The sequence below is a fragment of the Nycticebus coucang genome, chromosome 18 (genome assembly GCF_027406575.1).
Source record: "Nycticebus coucang isolate mNycCou1 chromosome 18, mNycCou1.pri, whole genome shotgun sequence".
NCBI lineage: Eukaryota > Metazoa > Chordata > Mammalia > Primates > Lorisidae > Nycticebus > Nycticebus coucang.
Genome location: NC_069797.1, coordinates 34017830 through 34038926, shown reverse-complemented (window position 1 = coordinate 34038926; position 21097 = coordinate 34017830). Strand labels below are relative to the sequence as shown.

Below are 21097 nucleotides of genomic sequence, written 5' to 3'. Positions count from 1 at the left end.
ATAATTTGTGTTAAATTCAAGAAACTCAGATTAAATCCTACAGGTGATGAATAGCAGAACACAGTTCTTGAAATTCCAAAGTCAGTTGTCTCCCTATTATATGTTATCTCTAAAGTTCAATTACCATCAATTTATGCCATGCTAAATGGAAACAGTAAAATTGACTAAATAATGTCACAGATGAGTTGTATAGAGGAAGGCAGAAAGAGGCAAGAAAGAAAAGACAAGGGTAGGGAAAGCGTAACAAGCATCGTATCTATCATAAAGGAGGAACGCACAGCATTTCCAGAAAGGCTTGTAAGAACTAGCCTTAACTGAGGACAGCATGAACAAACACAAATTTCTAGGATGCCTCTGTGCCAACTTTATAGAGATTTCCCACAGCTCCTCTGCATTATTTTCTAAATCACGTTGATGTTATCTTATATAACCTAACACTGAAAGTTCTCAGAAATAGGCACTTTTAAGTTTTATTTCTCCTTTTAAAAATATCCCTGATTATAATGTGGATACTACTTAATCAGAATACACCTGAAGACAAAAGATTTTTTTGCAGTTTTTTACTGCTTGTAATTAAGCTATTATAGATAGTATTTTAAAACTTGATGTAGGAAAGAGAAGCCAATATGAACTGGGTAGCTGAAAAGCAGTTTCTAATATACTAAGCACCATTTTAGGACAGGATGGCTGTTTACCCCCTCCACACTCTCAAGTAAACTTGTCTTCAATTCTTGGTAAGTGAAATGGGAACAATCAAATTTGCTGCCTTTCTACATTTGTTACCATTTTTAAAAATTCTGTAAAGAGACACTAAAATATAGTATTTACCTCCGTGCAACATAATAAAAAATAGGATTCCCAGCTTTGGAAGTCCCGGCTTGGTAGAAAATACTTAGCGTTTTCAAAGCCTTGAACTCTTCTTTCTCATGTACCTGATGCCTAAAAGGAAAAAGAACAGATTAACTAAAAGGCTTTATTCTGTCCACTGAATATTTCCAAAAATCTACAATTGGAGCAATGATGAAATATAAAAATGACAAAACAAAAATATTTAAAAAAACAACAGGCTTTCTGAAGGGTAATTCGGCCACATGCACCAACAATTCCCAGAACTCTTAGGACTATCCTAAGAAAACTATTGGACAGGGATATAAATCACATGATTGTCTTTACTCATGTGTTTTTCATAGAGAGAAGTTTGTGAGTTTTTATTTATTTGTATTTTACAAAGTTCATCAACTTTTCCTTTTCTAGTTTTATGGATTTTGAATTGGATAAGAAAGGCCTTCCTTTGCCCATTTTTCTTCTTTGAATCATGGCAGTTTACATTCATAAATAGTATGAAAATCTTCTAGATGGTTACTCAGCTGTATTTATTGAAAGTCCGACCTAATTTCCCTGATTTTTTTATATATATATCTATATTTTTTTATTGTTAAATCATAGATGTGTACATTAGTGCAATCGCCTGCACCCATTCTAAGATGCACCATAGATGTGGCCCCATCCATTACCCTCCCTCCACCAAAACCTCCCCCCTCCCTTCCCCCTTCCTTGGCCCTTTCCCCACAGTCTTGTGCTATAGTTGGGTTACAGTCTTCACATGAAAGCTATAATTTAGCTTCACAGTAGGGCTGAGTACATTGGATACTTTTTCTTCCATTCCTGAGATATTTTGCTAAGAAGAATATGTTCCAGCTCCATCCATGCAAACATGAAAGAGGTAAAGTCTCCGTCTTTCTTTAAGGCTGCACAGTATTCTATGGTATACATGTACCACAATTTGCTAGTCCATTCGTGGGTCGATGGGCACTTGGGCTTCTTCCATGACTTAGCAATTATGAATTGGGCTGCAATAAACATTCTGGTACAGATGTCTTTGTTATACTGTGACTTTTGGTCTTCTGGGTATAAACCTAGTAAAGGAATTATAGGATGGAATGGCAGGTCTATTTTTAGGTCTCTAAGTATTCTCCAAACATCCTTCCAGAAGGAACGTATTAGTGGGCATTCCCACCAGCAGTGCAGAAGTGTGCCCTTTCCTCCACATTCACGCCAACATTTCTGGTTTGGGGATTTTGTTATGTCGGCTACTCTTACTGGGGTTAGGTGATATCTCAGAGTAGTTTTGATTTGCATTTCTCTGATGATTAAGGATGATGAGCTTTTTGTCATGTGTTTGTAGATTGTACATCTGTCTTCTTTAGAGAAGTTTCTCTTCAAGTCCCTTGCCCACCCTGAGATGGGGTCACGTGTTCTTTTCTTGTTAATACGTTTGAGTTCTCTGTGGATTCTGGTTATTAGACCTTTATTGGAGGTATAACCTGCAAATATTTTCTCCCATTCTGAGGGCTGTCTGCTTGCTTTACTCACTATGTTCTTGGCTGTGCAGAAGCTTTTTAGTTTGATCAGGTCCCAGTAGTGTATTTTTGATACTGCTTCAATTGCCTGGGGAGTCCCCCTCATAAATATTCACCCAGGCCGATTCCTTCAAGAGTTTTCCCTGCACTTTCTTCAAGTATTTTTATAGTTTCATGTCTTAAGTTTAAATCTTTTATCCAGTGAGAGTCTATCTTAGTTAATGGTGAAAGGTATGGGTCCAGTTTCAATCTTCTACAGGTTGCCAGCCAGTTTACCCAGCACCATTTGTTAAATAAGCAATCTTTTCCCCACTGAATGTTTTTAATTGGCTTGTCAAAGATCAAATAACGGTAAGTAGCTGGATCCATCTCTTGGTTCTCTATTCTGTTCCAGACAACTACTTCTCTGCTTTTGTGCCAGTACCATGCTGTTTTGATCACTATGGATTTATAGTACAGTCTCAGGTCTGGTAGCGTGATTCCTCCTGCTTTGTTTTTATTGCTCGGTAATGTTTTGGCTATTCGAGGTTTTTTCTGATTCCATATAAAACGAAGTATTATTTTTTCAAGATCTTTAAAGTATGACAATGGAGCTTTAATAGGAATTGCATTAAAATTATATATTGCTTTGGCAGTATGGACATTTTAACAATCTTGAGTCTTCCCAGCCATGAGCATGGTATGTTTTTCCATCTATTAACATCTTTGGCTATTTCTTTTCTTAAGAGTTTCATAGTTATCTTTGTAGAGATCTTTCATGTCCTTTGTTACGTATACTCCTAAATATTTCACCTTCTTTGGCACTACTGTGAAAGGAATAGAGTCCTTGACTGTTTTTTCGGCTTGGTTATTGTTGGTATATATAAAGGCTACAGATTTATGGGTGTTGATTTTGTAGCCTGAGACATTGCTATATTCCTTGATCACTTCTAAAAGTTTTATAGTAGAATCCCTAGTGTTTTCCAGATATACGATCATATCATCTGCGAAGAGTGAAAGTTTAATCTCTTCTGACCCTATGTGGATACCCTTGATTGCCTTTTCTTCCCTAATTGCAATGGCTAAAACTTCCATTACAATGTTAAAGAGCAATGGAGACAATAAGCAACCTTGCCTGGTTCCTGATCTGAGTGGAAATGATTTCAATTTAACTCCATTTAATACGATATTGGCTGTGGGTTTGCTGTAGATGGCCTCTATTAGTTTAAGAAATGTCCCTTCTATACCAATTTTCTTAAGTGCTCTGATCATGAAGGGATGCTGGATATTATCAAAAGCTTTTTCTGCATCAATTGAAAGAATCATATGGTCTTAATTTTTAAGTTTGTTTATGTGTTGAATTACATTTATAGATTTACGTATATTGAACCAGCCTTGAGACCCTGGGATAAATCTGACTTGGTCATGGTGTATAATTTTTTTGATGTGTTGTTGGATTCTGTTTGTTAGGATCTTATTGAGTATTTTAGCATCTATATTCATTAGTGATATTGGTCTATAATTTTCTTTCCTTGTTGGGTCTTTCCCTGGTTTCGGGATCATGGTGATGTTTGCTTCGTAGAATGTGCTGGGTAATATTCCTTCTTTTTCTATATTTTGGAAGAGGTTTAGTAGTATAGGTACTAGTTCTTCTTTAAATGTTTGGTAGAATTCTGACGTAAAGCCATCTGGTCCTGGGCTTTTCTTTTTAGGGAGATTTTGTATAGTTGATGCTATTTCAGAACTTGATATCGGCCTGTTCAACATTTCCACTTCGTTCTGGCTAAGTCTTGGTAGGTGGCGTGCTTCCAGGTATTGGTCGATTTCTTTCAGATTTTCATATTTGTGAGAGTAGAGTTTCTTGTAGTATTCGTTAAGGATTTTTTGAATTTCTGAGGGGTCTGTTGTTATTTCATCATTACCATTTCTGATGGATGAAATTAGAGACTTTACTCTTTTCTTCCTGTTTAGGTTGGCCAAAGGTTTATCTATTTTATTGATCTTTTCAAAAAACCAGCTTTTGGATTTATTGATCTGTTGTATAATTCTTCTGTTTTCAATTTCATTTAATTCTGCTCTGATTTTGGTTGTTTCTTTTCTTCTGCTGTGTTTGGGGTTGAAGTGTTCTTCTTTCTCCAGTTGCTTAAGATGTTCCATTAAGTTATTGACTTCTCCTCTTTCCGTTTTCTTGAGGAAAGCTTGCAGTGCTATAAATTTCCCTCTTAAGACTGCCTTTGCAGTATCCCAGAGGTTCTGGTAATTCGTATCTTGATTGTTGTTTTGTTCCAAAAATATGGTGATTTCCTTCTTAATCTCGTCTATAACCCATGTATCCTTCAGCATAAGGTTGTTTAGCTTCCATGTTTTTGTATGGGTATGCAGATTCTTGTTGTTATTGAGTTCAACTTTTATTCCATGATGGTCTGAGAGGATGCAAGGAATAATTTCTATTTTTTTAAATTTGCTGAGGTTAGATTTGTGGCCTAGGATGTGGTGGATTTTGGAGTATGTTCTCTGGGCTGATGAGAAGAATGTGTATTCAGTTTTTTGGGGATGAAATGTTCTGTAGATGTCTGTTAAGTCCAGATGTTGAATGGTTGAGTTTAAATCTAAAATTTCTTTGCTTAGCTTCTTTTTGGAGGTAAGAAGGGGTGTTAAATTTTTTCTGCTAAAGGGGTGTTAAAATGCCCAACTACTATGGCAGTGGAGGAAATCGAGTTGCTCATGTCTGCTAGAGTTTCTCTTATAAATTGAGGTGCATTGTGGTTGGGTGCATAAATACTAATAATTGAGATCTCATCATATTGAGTATTACCTTTAACAAATATGAACTTTCCATCCTTATCCTTAATTATTTTGGTTGGTTTAAAGCCTATTGCGTCTGCGAACATGATTGCAACGCCTGCTTTTTTCTGCTTTCCATTTGCCTGGAGTATAGATGACCATCCCTTCACCTTGAGTCTGTATCTGTCTTTTAATGTAAGATGCGATTCTTGGATGCAGCAGATACCTGGCTTGAGTTTTTGTATCCAGTCCGCCAACCTATGCCTCTTTAGAGGACAATTTAAACCATTCACATTAATTGAGAGTATTGATAAGCCTTTCGAGAGACCAGTGGACATTTTTAATCCTTTTGCGACTGTGGAAGTTGGAATTTGATCAAAAATTTTTGGGGTGGGTTTACTTTTGTGGTGGAGAATTATGCTGGTCTTTATGGAGGATAGGTCTAAGAATGTCCTGGAGAGCTGGTTTAGTTGTGGCAAATTTCTTCAACAAGTGAATGTTGTTGAAGTATTTAATTTCTCCGTCATAAATGAAGCTTAGTTTAGCTGGGTACAGGATCCTGGGTTGAAAGTTATTTTGTTTTAGGAGATTAAAAGTCGATGACCATCCTCTGCTGCTTGAAAGGTTTCAGCAGAGAGATCTGCAGTTATTCTGATATTCTTCCCCTTGTAGGTAATGGTTTTCTTTCGTCTGGCAGCTTCAGAATTTTCTCCTTCATATTAACTTTAGTGAAATTGATTATGATGGGTCTGGAGGATGTCTTCTTTGGATTGAGTTGTGCTGGAGTTCTGAAACTGTCTGCTATCTGAATTTCGGAATCTCTTGGCATGTCTGGAAAGTTCTCCTTCATAATCTCATGGAGAAGAGACTCTGTGCCTTGTGAAGCCACTTCGTCACTTTCGGGGATCCCTATAAGACGAATATTGGTTTTCTTCAAATTATCCGAGAGCTCTCTGAGAGAGTGGTCTGTTTTTGCTGTCCATTTCTCTTCTTCTTTGAGGGTTTGGGAGCATTCGAAAGCTTTGTCTTCAATGTCAGAAATCCTTTCTTCTGCTTGCTCCATTCTGTTACTGAGGGATTCTACTGTGTTTCTCATATCTTGGAGGCATGCAGCTTCTTGTCTCAATGTGTCAAAATCTTTGGTCATTTGGTCTTTGAATCTGTTCAATTCTTGAGATAACTTTTGGAATTCTAATTCGATCTTATTTGCTATCCAGATCCTGAATTCAATTTCTGACATCTCAGCTATTTGTGCATGGGGTCTTGTGCTGTTTCTGCCCCATTGATCCTTGGGGGAGCTGATCTGATTATTCATATTGCCAGAGTTTTTCTGTTGATTTCGCCTCATGATTGTTTTTCACCATTGCTTCTGGCTGTCCTCAGAGTTGGGGAGGTGTCTCTCCAAGATTAGACCCCAGCGGGATCACTCTATTGTTGCTGGATCTTTGGAGAGAGTGACCCTGTGTAGTTCCTCTGGGGCTGCTCTAGCTAGGGAGTTTCCCTGATTTTTAATACCACTTTTATCATATATTAGGTTCCCATATGTATTGAAATATATTTCTGAAAAAGCATGGTTTAATGTTTACATATTCTGCTCAAGACTAGTGTGCTTTTTTAAAGCTGAAGAGTCATTTCATTCACCAACCCTGGAAAATTCTCATCCATTAGCCCTTCAGATATTATGTCTTCCCCGTTCTTATTAATCCCAATTTCTGGAACACTTACTAGACATGTGCTGGCCCTTCCCATTCTATCTTCTGCATCTCTTAACCTCTTTTATATTTTCCATTTCTTTACCTAGTTATACTCTCTGTGAGCAGGGTAATTTGCTCAGAAAATGTCTTCTGGGTATGTATTTTTAAATTTTTTAGAAATATATATATTTTTTATTTTACCTAGCATTTCTACGTGTCTTAGGGAGGAGATTGTATTAGCTTTGTCTATCGTATTGCTGGTGCCAGATCGGTGTTAATGGAAATAACCTAGCTAGCATTCTATAGGAGAAACAGATATACACGTGCGTAGATAAACAAATGGGAAGCTATTCGCCAAATGTTAACTGAGTCATTTCTAATAAGGGGATGAAAGAGTTTACTTTCTTCTCTAGATTTCTATACTTTGAGTAATTAAATAATTAAGATTATAAAGCTACTTTTTTTTATTTAAAAGAAGTTGGTCTCAAAGAGCATCAGTGGGAATTTATTTATCTATTTATTTATTTTTGAAACAGAGTCTCACTTTGTCACCCTCATTAGAGTGCTGTTGCTTCCCAGCTCACAGCAACCTCAAACTCTTGGGCTCAAAGAGATCCTCTTGTCTCAGCCTTCCGAGAGGCTGGGACTACAGGTGCCTGCCACAACATCCAGCTATTTTTAGAGACGGGGTCTCACTCTTGCTCAGGCTGGTCTCGAACCTGTAAGCTCAGGTAATCTACCCACCTCGGCCTCCCAAAGTGCTGGGATTACAGGCATGAGCCACCATACCCAGCCTGACCCATCATGCTCGGCCTCATCAGTGGGAATTTAGAAGAGAACAAAAATAACATCTAACATTACACTTTACATGTACCAGACACTGTTCTCAGGATATTACACATATTAAATCATTTAGTCTTCAAAAGCACAGATGATTGCTTTTTAAGGGAACATACAGTCTTGAAAAGGAGTAATAATAAAAATATTTTCTTAGAAAAATGAAAAAAAAAAAATGGCTTAGATGTCCAGTAATGTTGAATAAAAAAGTTTTATATTTTTGTGTTATATAATTTTCAGTAAGGTAATATGGAAATTTTTTATAGAATATATTCCGTTAATTATGTAGAAATAAACATTCGTTATGCTGAGAAAAATCTAATAGCACTAAAAATAAAATTAAATTAAAAAGGATATTACATATTATACATTCATATATTCTTTTAATAATATCAATGAATTGGAGTTATATATACAAAACTATGGCCAATATATAATATGATTAACAGGCATTTAAAATTCATGGCATATTATATGCAAATCTTTAATGTGAATTAACTTCTGCACATCAAGTTCTGGGCTTTTTTTCCCCCCACACATACTATGAACAAAATTCTGAACCCACAGTCACTATGGAGAACTTACTACGTGTACAGTACTATAAGAAGTACTTCAAAGACTAAAGAATTCAGCAAACTATCTTCACTGTAAATAGTAGTTAAGTATCAAACAATGATGATCTTTTTGTTCACAAACTAAATCTCTGTAAACAAGATTCAAAATAAATGTCCACAGAAATTTTATAACAATATTAAAGTATACTATATTTTCTGAGCCTTACTTTAAAAGAAGTTAAAAGCATTAACTTTTAGGAGGGTTCTGAAAAATGACACAGTGTAATAGAAAAAGTCCTGCACTTTAAACCAAAAGACTGCTGGGTGTGGTTGCATGCACCTGTAGTTCCAGCTACTCAGGAGGCTGAGGCGGGAAGTCTGCTTAAACCTAGGAATTCAGGTCTACATTGATCATTATTATAAATAGTGACATTTGTTAGATTATGATTTATAATAGTGAAAAACTGGAAACAAGTGTAAATGTCCATCAATTAAAATAAATCATGATAAAGTCTTCCAATGAAATACTACCGTGATAAATAAAAAGTCTTGAATAGAATATTGCATGAAAAGGCTCTATTTACTATATTATTCCTATAAAATTTTAACACTGTGAGATCCCATATCTAAAATAAATAAATAAATACCCAAAAGAGCTATGAATTAGGTGTGGTGCCTTCGGCCAGTCAGTTGTTCACAATAAATTACATTTTCCTTAACTATAATATGAAAATAATACTGTCTTTACTTCTTTGTAAGTATTAAAGCAAAATGAGAAAATGTGATTCAGTTAAGTTACTTTATAGTTATAAAAAATCAACATATAAAACAACAGGCTGGGATTGGTGGCTCACATCTATACTCCCAGTCCACATTTAGCAGCACACATTTCTGCCTTGGGAGGCTGAGGAAGGAAAACCATTTGAGGTAGGAGTTCATAACCAGTCAGGGCAACAAAGTGAGATCCCATCTCTCTAAAAGGGTTTTAAAAATTTGCTACGCATGGTGGCTACCCAGGAGTCTGAAAGGGGAGAATGCCTGAGCCCAGGAATAGGAGGTAATAGTGAGCTATGACTGTGTCTCTGCACTTCAGCCTGAGTGACAGAGCAAGAACTTGTTTCAAAGAAATATATATAGAGGCTGCCCAAAAATGTAATACTCAAGTCACATATGACTTCTGAAATTACAGTAGTTATAAGAGCCAACATACAGGACAAACACTATTGATATATACTGAGTATTACAATGTTAATATAGTTTACCCCTTTTTAAAAATGTACAGACATTTTTTGGCACTATGTGTACAAATAATATTGAAATACAAAGTCTGACAATTAAATCTGCAAACTTGCTACTATGTGCTTATGCTGACAGTATTGTACAAATAGTCCGTAGGGTTCGTATGTTGGTCTATCAGGGTCTCACAGTTGTGTTCATGTTAACGTGTGGCAGTGTTTTGCTGAGTGTCACTCGTTACTGTTGTCGTGTACCTGGGTGTGCTATCACAACAATGTCAGACCTTAAATTAGAGTAATGAATAAACCTTTGTAAAATTCTTGTTAAACTTGGCAAGAGAGGAAGTGAAATCAGGGATGTGTTATTCCAAGTTTATGGGGATAATGCCATGAAGAAAATGGCAGTGTACAAATGGATTAAACGTTCTTCTGAGGGGAGACAAAGCGCCACTGATAAAGAGAGGTCAAGGTGACCAGTAACAAGCAGAACCGACAAAAACACTACAAAACTCCATTGAATTATGTGTCAGAATCATCAGCTGACTGTGAGAAGCATTGCAGACCAACTAAATACCAATAGAGAAACAGAAAAGTCTTAACTGAAAATCGTAGCCAATAATCAGGGCTCTTACATCACAAAAATGCACCAGCTCACACGGTACTGTCTGTGAGGGATTTTTTAGCCAGTAAACAAATAGCTATATTGGAACACCCTCCCTATTCACCTGGCCCCCAGTGACATTTTTCTTTACCTGAACACAAAGAAAATAGTGAAAGGAAGACATTTTCATGACATTTAGGACATCAAGGGTAATACAATAGCTTTGCTAGTATTAAAAAAAAAAAAAAAAAAAAAAGGTGCCAAAATTGCTTTGAAGATTAACCACAGTGATATTCAGCAATGAGGTAAGCACCACTTTTTCTAGGATGAGTTCATGAACTTAACTGCCAGACCTTCATGTATATACAGGGTGGACATAAAGTGCGTGTCCAGTTTATTATGTTAAACTATTTTATATGAATATATGAATAAATATGGACATATGAATACATATGAATATGTATACATATTATAATAATACCTTGGGTAATAGGAAAGTTAGATCCCAAAACATGGCAATGTGATAATTAGGTACATTTTTCCTGATAACTATCGTATCTAACAAGTGGACTGGTGGTAAACACTTTTCAATCAAAAAGAAAGCAATCATCATTTCAAGGTTGTACTTTACCTGGTCATAAATTCCTCAAACTTTGAACTGGTAAGATTAAGGCTGGACCAGTGTGTATCTGCCACAGGTTTGTGCTCTGGAGGACCCAGGTATGCAAGAAGTGTTGCCATCTTATCAAAAGGGCGTCTTCCAACAGCTTTATGATCCCTAGATACAGCAAATTACTTAGAAAAATGTAGCAGTTCATGTTTAGCAGTACACATTTCATTCTGTCACTTATTTCTTTTCTTTTTACTGTCAGAAGGTGGTCCCTGCTGATCTGTGAACAGCACTAAAAAGATCTCAGGATCACAAGTATACACTGAGGCTTGGCGCCTGTAGCTCAGTGGGTAGGGCGTCGACCACATACACCAGGGCTGGTGGGTTCAAACACAGCCCGGGCCTGCCAAACAACAATGACAACTGTAACAACAAAAGTAGCTGGGCATTGTGGCAGGTGCCTGTAGTCCCAGCTAATTGGGCGGCTGAGGCAAGAGAATCGCTTAAGCCCAAAAGTTTGCGGTTGCTGTGAGCTGTGACACCATGACACTCTACTGAGGATGAAATAGTGAGACTCTGTCTCAAAAACAAAAAACAAGTATACACTGAAATATCTCTCTAAAGTAAAATATTTACATAAAACTTCAATGTTTTCTAGAACTCATAATCTTTTCCACTAAGCAGCTGATTGGTAAGTAAAAATAACATTCTGATCCACTTTTTCTCGAGGTGAAAAGGTCTGTCTTGAGAAATCGGTATTCATTAATTGTACATACTATCCCTGATATCAGATCTTTGCATAACCAGGGAAAATATGAATTTTTAATAATAAGCAAAACTGTGTAAGAATAACAAAATACTACTTTACAACATCAAATTGGCAAATGGTAAATCTGATGCCAACTTTGGTGAGAATGTGTACAAAAATGTTCTCACACAGGGCTGGTCTAAGTGTAAATTGGCACGTACACTCTGAAAAGCTATTTGACAATATCCTGTAATGATATGACTAGGTGTATTCCAGACCCAGCAATTAGATATATAGGTACTACCTAAAAAGACAAACATGAAGATAATTTATAACTTCACTATTTATACTAGTGAAAAACTGGAAACAAACGTAAATTTCCATTAATTCAGGAATGCAAAAATAAACTGAAACAGTGATTCAAGGAAATACTAACATGAATTAAATAAATGATAAATCTTGAATGTTATGTGAAGAGGCTATATTCACTACATTGTTGTTGTAAAAATTAAAAACATAAAACTCTGTTATATACTACATATATACCTATAATTTCCTTATTTTGCCAGTTACATACACGTGCATATATGCAGAACAGTATAAAAGTATACCCAGGAAGCACACCCACCAGCTTTAGGTGGGCATCTCTAGAGAGAAGTATAGAAATTAGACTGTCGAGAGGAATTATACAAATGTATACATATCACTATCCTCCACCCCAAGAAATAAAATGTTATAAAGATCTAAAAGAAAGATCTAAAAGAAAGTGGCTGAGGGAGTAGGACATGGGGCGCATATACCGAGGGTGGTGGGTTCAAATAGCCGGGCAGTTGTGGCGGGCACCTGTAGTCCCAGCTACTCGGGAGGCTGAGGCAAGAGAATCACCTAAGCCCAAGAGCTGGAGGTTGCTGTGAGCTGTGATGCCATGGCACTCTACCGAGGGTGACAAAGTAAGACTCTGTCTCTTAAAAAAAAAAAAAAAAAAATCTAAAATAAATGTTAAAGCTATAGTTGGCAGACATGGATCTCTGTTATCTTATCCTTTATATTTTTTTTGTATGTTTGAAATGTGTATAATTTTTTATAGACCAAAATTAAAAAGAAAAACTCTTTAGCACCAAAGTGTAAATATAAATTATATAAGAGGAAAGAATGTTTGTATTCAAAAGTTTCACAGTTTATTTTAATATCACACAGATAAACAACTTCATTTTTCTATGTTAAGAGCATACATTAGTCATGCCCACACCTACTTCAATCAATTAACAATTCATGAAGGATTGCAATGTCCTTTCTTTTAAATTCCCATCCCTTAATTGCTAAGCTGTGGCTTCCTGGTCTCCTACCTTTCAAAATGAATGAACAAACCATTTTTATTGGCATCTGAAAATAACTGGACTACTTTTACCTTTCTAAGAAACTCTTCATATGCAGAACTATGGCCACTAGCAATGTTTCAATTACTAAATTCCTACGAATTAGCTGTTCTGTAGGTTCAAATGTCAATACTAATTTGATCTTTTAGTAAATTTAAACTTCACTGTCTGTTGCACAGCATGTTTCAACCGCAATTTAAACTTCGCTGTCTGTTGCACAGCATGTTTCAACCGCAATTTAAGAACCAAAAAATTCTAAGGGCTAATCTGAGATTTCTTAACTTGACATTAACAAAAGAAAATTAATAGCATCTAGGTAGGCTTGTCGATCATTTAATATGACTTTACTTTTTGTCTATTTTTTAAAGAGTCTACCTTTCTCTATTTTTCTAAAAAATTTTTTCATTGTTGGGGAATCACTGAGGGCACAAAGAACCAGGTTGCGCTGATTGTATTTGTTAGGTAAAGTTCCTCTTATAATTGTGTCCTGCCCCCCCAAAAGTGTGTCACACACTGTGACCCCACACCTCCCTCCTTCCATCCGTCTCTCCACTCCCCCTTCCCCCCCACCCCTGCAGCCTGTACTAGCATCTATTGTCCTCATTATCAGAATTGAGTTCATTGGATTCTTGCTTCTCCATTCTTGTGATGCTTTACTAAGAATAATGTATTCCAACTCCATCCAGGTTAATACACCATTTTTTTTTAGTGACTGAACAGTATCCCATGGTCTACATATACCACAGCTTGTTAAACCATTTCAGGATTGGTGGGCATTTAGGTTGTTTCCACCATTTGGCAATTATATATTGAGCTGCAATAAGCAGTCTAGTGCAAATATCCTTATGATAAAATGATTTTTTTTCTTCTGGGTAGATGCCCAGTAATGGGATTGCAGGATCAAATGGAAGGTCTAGTTTGAGTTCTTTGCGGATTCTCCATACTTCCTTCAAATAACATTGTATTAGCTTGTAGTACCACCAGCACAGTATAAATACCTTTCTCTTTCTAAATCATAATTCTTACTCCAAGAAAGGTTGTAAAGAGGAAAGCACTACTCATGACCAATAATTTTATTAGTACAAATTTAAACTGAAGAGTGTTCACTATCTCTATGACTGGGAATTCTTACCTATTGCTGGAAAGATACTGGCCAATTTTTTCTTGATTGTTCCAGAGTAGACGATGTAGAGCAAGCACATTGCCATCACTAATGAAGGAAAGACTATGATTTACAGCATCACTTGTAGGACAATCAGAGGCTATATCAAGGAAAAACCTTTAAAAATGCAAAGTCATTAGAATCTTCAACACCAGATACACTCATACCTATGTTTTAATTAAATTTGTATGAAGTAACTTTGTGAAGAACAACAATATTTAGGTGGATGAAACTTTTGAGAGAAGTATTTTATGATAAGTAAATGGAAGATCATACAAGATAAAAGACTTCCTCCGAAGTCAACAGCCTATTGGTCAGAGCCAGGTTCAGAACCTGGGTTCCTTTAACTTTGCATGGGTAGGCCATATGCTAGAATATAAATCATATGATGACATTCCCTTTCTCTCTAATATGGCCTATAGTCCAGTAATATACCATTTAAACTCCAATTTCCCTAAGAGAAAGAAGTCAGTGAGAACTTTGATGATGATAAACTTGAAGAAAGAGTTGGACAAGGCTAGCTTAGATGATCAACTAGATTCATACTGTGTAAAAAGTAGAATTTTGAACATTAATTTACATTTTTAACACTTATAAAGCACTTTCACATGGATTATCGCATTTGCTTTTCTAAAAACAACTCAGGCAAACATAGTTTACTACTAGTTTATAAAACAACTCAGGGAAATAAAGTGAAGCAACTAGTTTCGGAAATTTGGCAGGAAAGTTTTCTAAAATCATAAAGCCTCAACCTTTGTTAATTACTCATGAATAAAATATTATGTGCTCACATTACTTGGTTTAAAGAATAACTTTTTAGTTCAAATAAACAAACTAATTATATTATCAAAAATATTCTTATACCAAAAGAATTCTGATTATATGTAGTATGAACTGTCTATACCAGTTTGGTTTTAGTTTTTAATAAAAGAAATCCTCTTTTCTCCTTGTCCCCATATTGTAGCAACCACAAATCCTCTCTTTTGCTAGATACAAAAATCCCCCTTGGGACTGGCCACCCGTAGCTCAGTGGTGAGGGCGCCGGCCATATGCATCGGGGCAGGTAGGTTCGAACGGCCTGGGCCTACTAAAACAAACAAACAAAAACAACAACAAGAAAAATAGTGGGCACTGTGGTGGACACCTGTAGTCCCAGCTGCTAGGGAGGCTGAGGTAAGAGAATCACTTACGACCAAGAGTTTGAGGTTGCTGTGAGATGTGATACCATAGCACTCTACCAAGGGTGACAAAGTGAGACGCTATCTCAATTGACCAAAAAAAAAAAAAAAATTCCCCTTGGTTTTGACAACCAAAGTTTAAAGAATATGGATTTATTTCATGACTGTCTTTTATAGTAAAATTAAACAAGACAAACCATGTCTTGACCTGGAAAGCAAAGAGAAAAAAATCTACAGAGAAACTTCATGTAGACCAGGTACATGGACTTAGGTGAAACTGAAAATATCTGATTCAAACAGAGCAACTGACTAAGTAGCAGGCCACTTACCTTCGTGCTGCATCGAAGTTGCTTTTCACAAAATCATTAAAAGGCCGCATATGTTCTTCTTTTGTAAAGAGAACATGATTGGCAATACTCTGAAGTATCTAAACAACAGAATAGAGTTTTAAATAACCAGATTATTTTGTGTATGAAGTCTATATATCAGAGTGTGAATCTTCTCATTGACATAATTTCTACTAGTAGTTAAAATCAATCATTCTTCATTCTATAAATTACTCTAGGTATTGTTTCTATTCCTCCCCAAAATTACTATGTAGATGTACATATATAAAATGCATACTAACAATTTTAAATGTCCTTTTAAATAAACAAAAAAATCCTATAGTCTACATTTTGGTCTCAGTTTCAGAATTTCCAGAATGATTATACAGAAAACTATCTTCAGAATACAAGACATGTGCTAAAATATTTTCTCATGATAATAAGGCCCATGGGTACTAATGAATTCCTTTATATCAATGAAATAAAACAAAAGCACATAATTGAAAACCATAATGTTATTTCAAAGGTAAAATCAAGAATTGTATGAAAAACTCAAAATTTACCTGTAAGGGCAATGTATGTAAGATAGCTAGACTAACAAAACAATTACCTTTGACATTAACTTCAAGCCCCTTTCAATTCGAGGTGGTGGCTTTTTATCTAAAATCCCTGCTTCATATGGTGAGACAATGGCAGGATTGATAAATCTGAGGAACATAGCACTTCCTACTGCGCCGATGCTGTTCTGAGGGAAACGCTGGCTAACCACCTAAAAACAAGGAGTTCAGAATTGAGTACAAGGTCTGAATTAAAATAAAGGGGAACAAAGAGTTTGAAGGCCAAATTTCACAAAAACACTGGGAATCAAGACTCATGAATGGTAAATTTCTAATTTTCCCCTTTTTCCAAAATATCAGAGAACAAAGTTTTCCCTCAATTCCAGTCTTTCATCATATTAAAGCATAATTAAGGTATTTCAGAGGAAAGAAAAGTCTCATGGATGAGGTGGAGAGAAGAAACCTGAAAACAGATCTTCATTTTATCATCACTGTTTATAGTGCAAGTTTAATGAATAAAGACCAAATTTTCATACAATTATGATTATATTTTGCTAATATAAACAAATACCACAGTGTGGTCAGCTCTTACAGCATACCCTCAAAACATCCTATCCCTAATAGTAAATATTTACATTTTATTGTATACCAAGTCCAAATCAATTTCTTGAGAAAAATGCTTACCATGTACAAAACTTTTTCTTAGATTCCTATCGAGAGAAAAAAAAACTTACTTAAAAGTCATGTTACTGCTAGTTCCTTTTTACCAGCATGGTTTATAATATAAGGACCTACCTATTATTTAAACCACGGAAGAACAGGAATCTTGGGCACCTAAAAGAAAAAAGGATCCCACCAGAAGAGAGAACCCCTGTGTACCTCAATTTATAATTCTGTCAAATAAAAGATTTAAGGCTTCAAGAAATAGTTGCCCAGCATGGAAAGCAATGTGAACCCAAAATTTAAAATAGTTATTTTTTCTTTTCTTTTTTTTTTTTTTTGGTAGAGACAGAGTCTCACTTTATGGCCCTCGGTGGAGTGGCGTGGCCTCACACAGCTCATAGCAACCTCCAGCTCCTGGGCTTAAGCGATTCTCTTGCCTCAGCCTCCCGAGTAGCTGGGACTACAGGCACCCGCCACAACGCCCGGCTATTTTTTGGTTGCAGTTTGGCCGGGGCTGGGTTTGAACCCGCCACCCTCGGTATATGGGGCCGGCACCTTACCGACTGAGCCACAGGCGCCGCCCAAAATAGTTATTTTTTCTTTATAAAACATTTTACATTGAAGATAAACAGGTACGTTAAACTGAGAAAAGTGTTAGGAAACCGGCTTAGCTCACCTCTTTCCACTGCCCTCTGTTTTAAGTCATGTTATTAAATAAAAATATTACATTTTTTAATATATGCTACACATACACATTTATTTTAAAAGAATACCTACATAACATTTTAATCTCTATAACTACTCTTGCTTCGTGGGGCTAACTTTTGTTTAAAGAGCAGAAACAACAATAGCAAAGCCATAGCACTCGAGTACTCAATATTCCAGGAGTCAAGGGATAAACTTGCATTTCAAAGGACATTGGGGAAAAAAATGAGAAAATGGGATTTATGTGCAGAATCTCAAATAACTCCTTTTCTTTACAATGCCTCAATAGTACTTCTTGTCATAAATTTACATGGCTCACACTATCTAAAGTAACTCTGGAAAGAATATGGGTTATTTCACTTCATCCAATTCCATTTAGTGCTTCATATGGTCCATGTAATCTCAAAATGATTTTGTATAATTTCTGATAGAAAATTAGTGAAAACGATTTTAGAGAATGAGGTGATAAAAGAGATGAGTTATAATTAATATAGTCTCACCTTCATTTGCACTACCCATAGCTCAGTAAGCTTTCTTTGTGCTGCAGTATTTTAGATACTTACTGCATGAAGAATAATCTAATACTTAAACAAGGGGAACTGGTGAAGGTGGCCATATACAGATGCCTTACTAGAATGGCCTTAAAATGTAAATACCATTTATTTTTAGCTAAAATACACAAATAGAGAATTAGATTTAGAATTAGACATAGAATTTTTATTTTTATTTTTTTAAACAGGGTCTAGTTCTGTTGCCTGGGCCAGAGTGCAGTGCCATCATCATAGCTCACAGAAAGCTCAAACTCTTGGGCTCAAGCAATCCTCACACTTCAACCACCCAAGTAGTTGGGGCTACAGGTGCATACAACCACACCCTGCTCATTTTTCTACTCTTTATAGTGAGTGGGTCTCACTATGTTGCTCTGGTTGGTCTCAAACTCCTGTCCTCAAGCAATTCTCTCATTTTGGCCTCCTAAAGTTCTAGGATAATAGGCACAACCCACCACGCCTGGCTTAGAATTTTTAGTTTTAGATACAGAATTAAGAAAATTCAAGTGCTTCTACATTCTAGCACAGTGTTTAACCATTTGGGGATTCAGAACCTCTTTGATATCTGATAAAAAGTCAGAAAAGTAATGTATGCATTCACACAGACAAAATTCTTCATGTAATTTCAGAGAGTTCATAGACTACCATTGCTATCAACACCTGCAAGGTTTTAAAGTGTGAGTTACACTTACACCTGATTGCTAATAGTACTCAGCATAAGAATTTAATGAAAATCCAAGTGAATTATTTCCCATAAAGAGAGAATATTGTAAAATTTATGTAAGTACTATAATTTCACCATCGTTCACATTTTCAAAACTAATTCATGTCAAAACAGTAAGTAACTATATCTCAGGAACATATAATTTTTCATGTGTCACAAAATATGTATCTCACTGATGGCAGAATCAATACTTTTTGGAATTAAAAATGATAAAAACACTGGTGTGTGCCACACCTTTTGAGGGCAAGACACGATTGCAAGAGGGACTTTACCTAACAAATGCAATCAGTCAACCTGGCTTATTGTACCCTCAATGAATCCCCAACAATAAAAAAAAGAAAAAGAAAAAAGAAAAGTTGTGTTCAACATTATAGCCCAGATTTAAAAAAAAAAAAAAATACTACTTATTCAAATCAAAAGATGTTTATTACAAACCTATTGTATTACATAATTAAATCTGACATGTACAATTTCAAATAAAAAAATGATAAAAACATAATAAGTATCAATAAAAATGCTATATAACAAGTTGCAAGAATTTCAGTCAATTCCTAAAAGCACTGCTTTATTCATTCACCACTAACATCGATGTCATCTTACTTCATAATACACACATATTCGAGTATGTTTTTTAAATCCATAAAAATCTAACTTGGGACTCAGCGCCCGTAGCTCAGTGGTTAGGACACCAGCCACATACACCAGGGCTGGCAGGTTTGAACCTGGTCTGGGCCTACTAAACAACAATGACAACTACAACAACAGAAATAAAAAATAGCCAGGCGTTTTGGCGGGTGCCTTGTAGTCCCAGCTACTTGTGAGGCTGGGGCAAGAGAATGGCTTAAGCCCAAAAGTTTGAGGTTGCTGCGAGCTTGACCCTACAGCACTCTACTGAGGGTGACAGTAGAGACTCTGTCTCAAAAAAAAAAAAAAATCTAATTTGGATCCAAAAGACATTCTGCATAAAAGGTCACCTTGGGCCAGTCTATGTGTTGAGAGTAGTTATCAGCCAACTGTCCCCTTTACTTCTTTGGTAAAAGCTGAACTACATGATGTAAGTAAATGCAGTTATAAGCTGCACATTAGCTAACCATACATGATTAATTATTGAAAATTCTCCGAGTCAAGCAGTTAACGTGCAAAGTAAATCTAATTATATGTTGTATGTTTGAGTATAATAAACAGAATTATCTATAATACAACTACCCAAGAAGCCAGAAACTCCTACATTTAATATATTCCAATCCATGATACATATACCTCAAAAGAAAGTCAGCTGCTCTTAAAAGAAAAGATCATTAGATTCTGTGAAGCAAACGACTCCATAAAACAACAGTTTAAATTTACAATGACGATTCCATTCCATCTTTACATTTTGGAATGTGCTCTGAAGTACCTCAAATTACCCATATATCCCCCTTGTTTCCATGAGGAGCTCCCATCACCTGTGCTGAGAAATACATTCCAAAACTTAGTGTTACCCAGAAAGTTAAAAAATCTGAAAATAACTCTAGTAGAAAAAAATTCAAGGAACAAATTTAAATAAAATCTTAATAAATAAAGCAATGTTAGGAAGGCTAGAAAACATGCTCTAGAGAAACACGAAGTCTGAATTTTAATTTATGTGATATACTACACAATAGTATTAGTATAACACCAAACAAGAGTGTTAGAAAAAGTAAATTAATTTCAACAGCGATGGTGTATATTGTGTTAAACCCACATATGCTGAGAATTAGAAGGCTGAAGCATTAGAAAGAAATGTCTTTATTAAGAAAAAAGTTATCCAATCCAATCCATTTGCTCACAGCTGAAAAAATTTACTTAACTCACTCAAAAATGAAATCTTGAATGGATACAATAAAAGCATGTATCTCTCTAAATTTTAATTTTGTTCTGAATTCACAACAGAAATTTACATTTAAAGCTGAGGCAATTTATATGTAAAGCTTTATTATACATAAAGCTTAGAAAGGAATGAAAGATGAAACCAGATAGATGAACACTAAATTCTAAATTATACCTTTTTAAGAAACAATCTACATGACCCCTTAAAGTTTTCTTTTGCTAACAATCATTTGGATATTTTTAACAAATATTTTGTAATTAGGAAAACAAAGATAGGACTCAACTTGATATGGATAAGTCATACAGAAAGATAATGACATAAATTTGTAAGTGTACGTGTGTTATATTTTGTTACATACATATGTGTGTGTGTTGTATTTGGGGGACAATTCCATTCACTGGAAGAAAATAATTAATGACTACCATCACTTGCTTTTAAATAAATTAGGGCATATCATGTATGCAAAATGAGGTTTTCTCTACAAATAAAGACTTACTGAGGTCTTACAATTTATCTTAGATTTTCTGTGAGGTAAAGGTTTTTTTACCATTAGATTTTTATAATCTAAGCACGAACATCTGAATTCTAGCTGACATTGTCTAGATAA

The 21097-nt window shown here is 35.6% G+C and overlaps 1 protein-coding gene across 4 annotated transcripts in view; it reads right to left on the bottom strand.

Annotated features, from left to right (window-relative positions):
* The window catches only part of NF1 (neurofibromin 1), a 308789-nt gene that overhangs the window by 115706 nt on the left and 171986 nt on the right, over window positions 1-21097 (bottom strand). For 3 of the 4 annotated variants that reach the window (XM_053567657.1, XM_053567660.1, XM_053567658.1), the window contains 5 exons: window positions 16055-16213; window positions 15448-15545; window positions 13911-14057; window positions 10676-10822; window positions 829-939 (listed from right to left, as the gene is read on the bottom strand). In XM_053567657.1, the coding sequence (XP_053423632.1) occupies window positions 829-939; window positions 10676-10822; window positions 13911-14057; window positions 15448-15545; window positions 16055-16213 (662 nt within the window). The remainder of the gene's footprint in view (window positions 1-828; window positions 940-10675; window positions 10823-13910; window positions 14058-15447; window positions 15546-16054; window positions 16214-21097) is intronic. The other variant, XM_053567661.1, reaches the window with a different exon arrangement.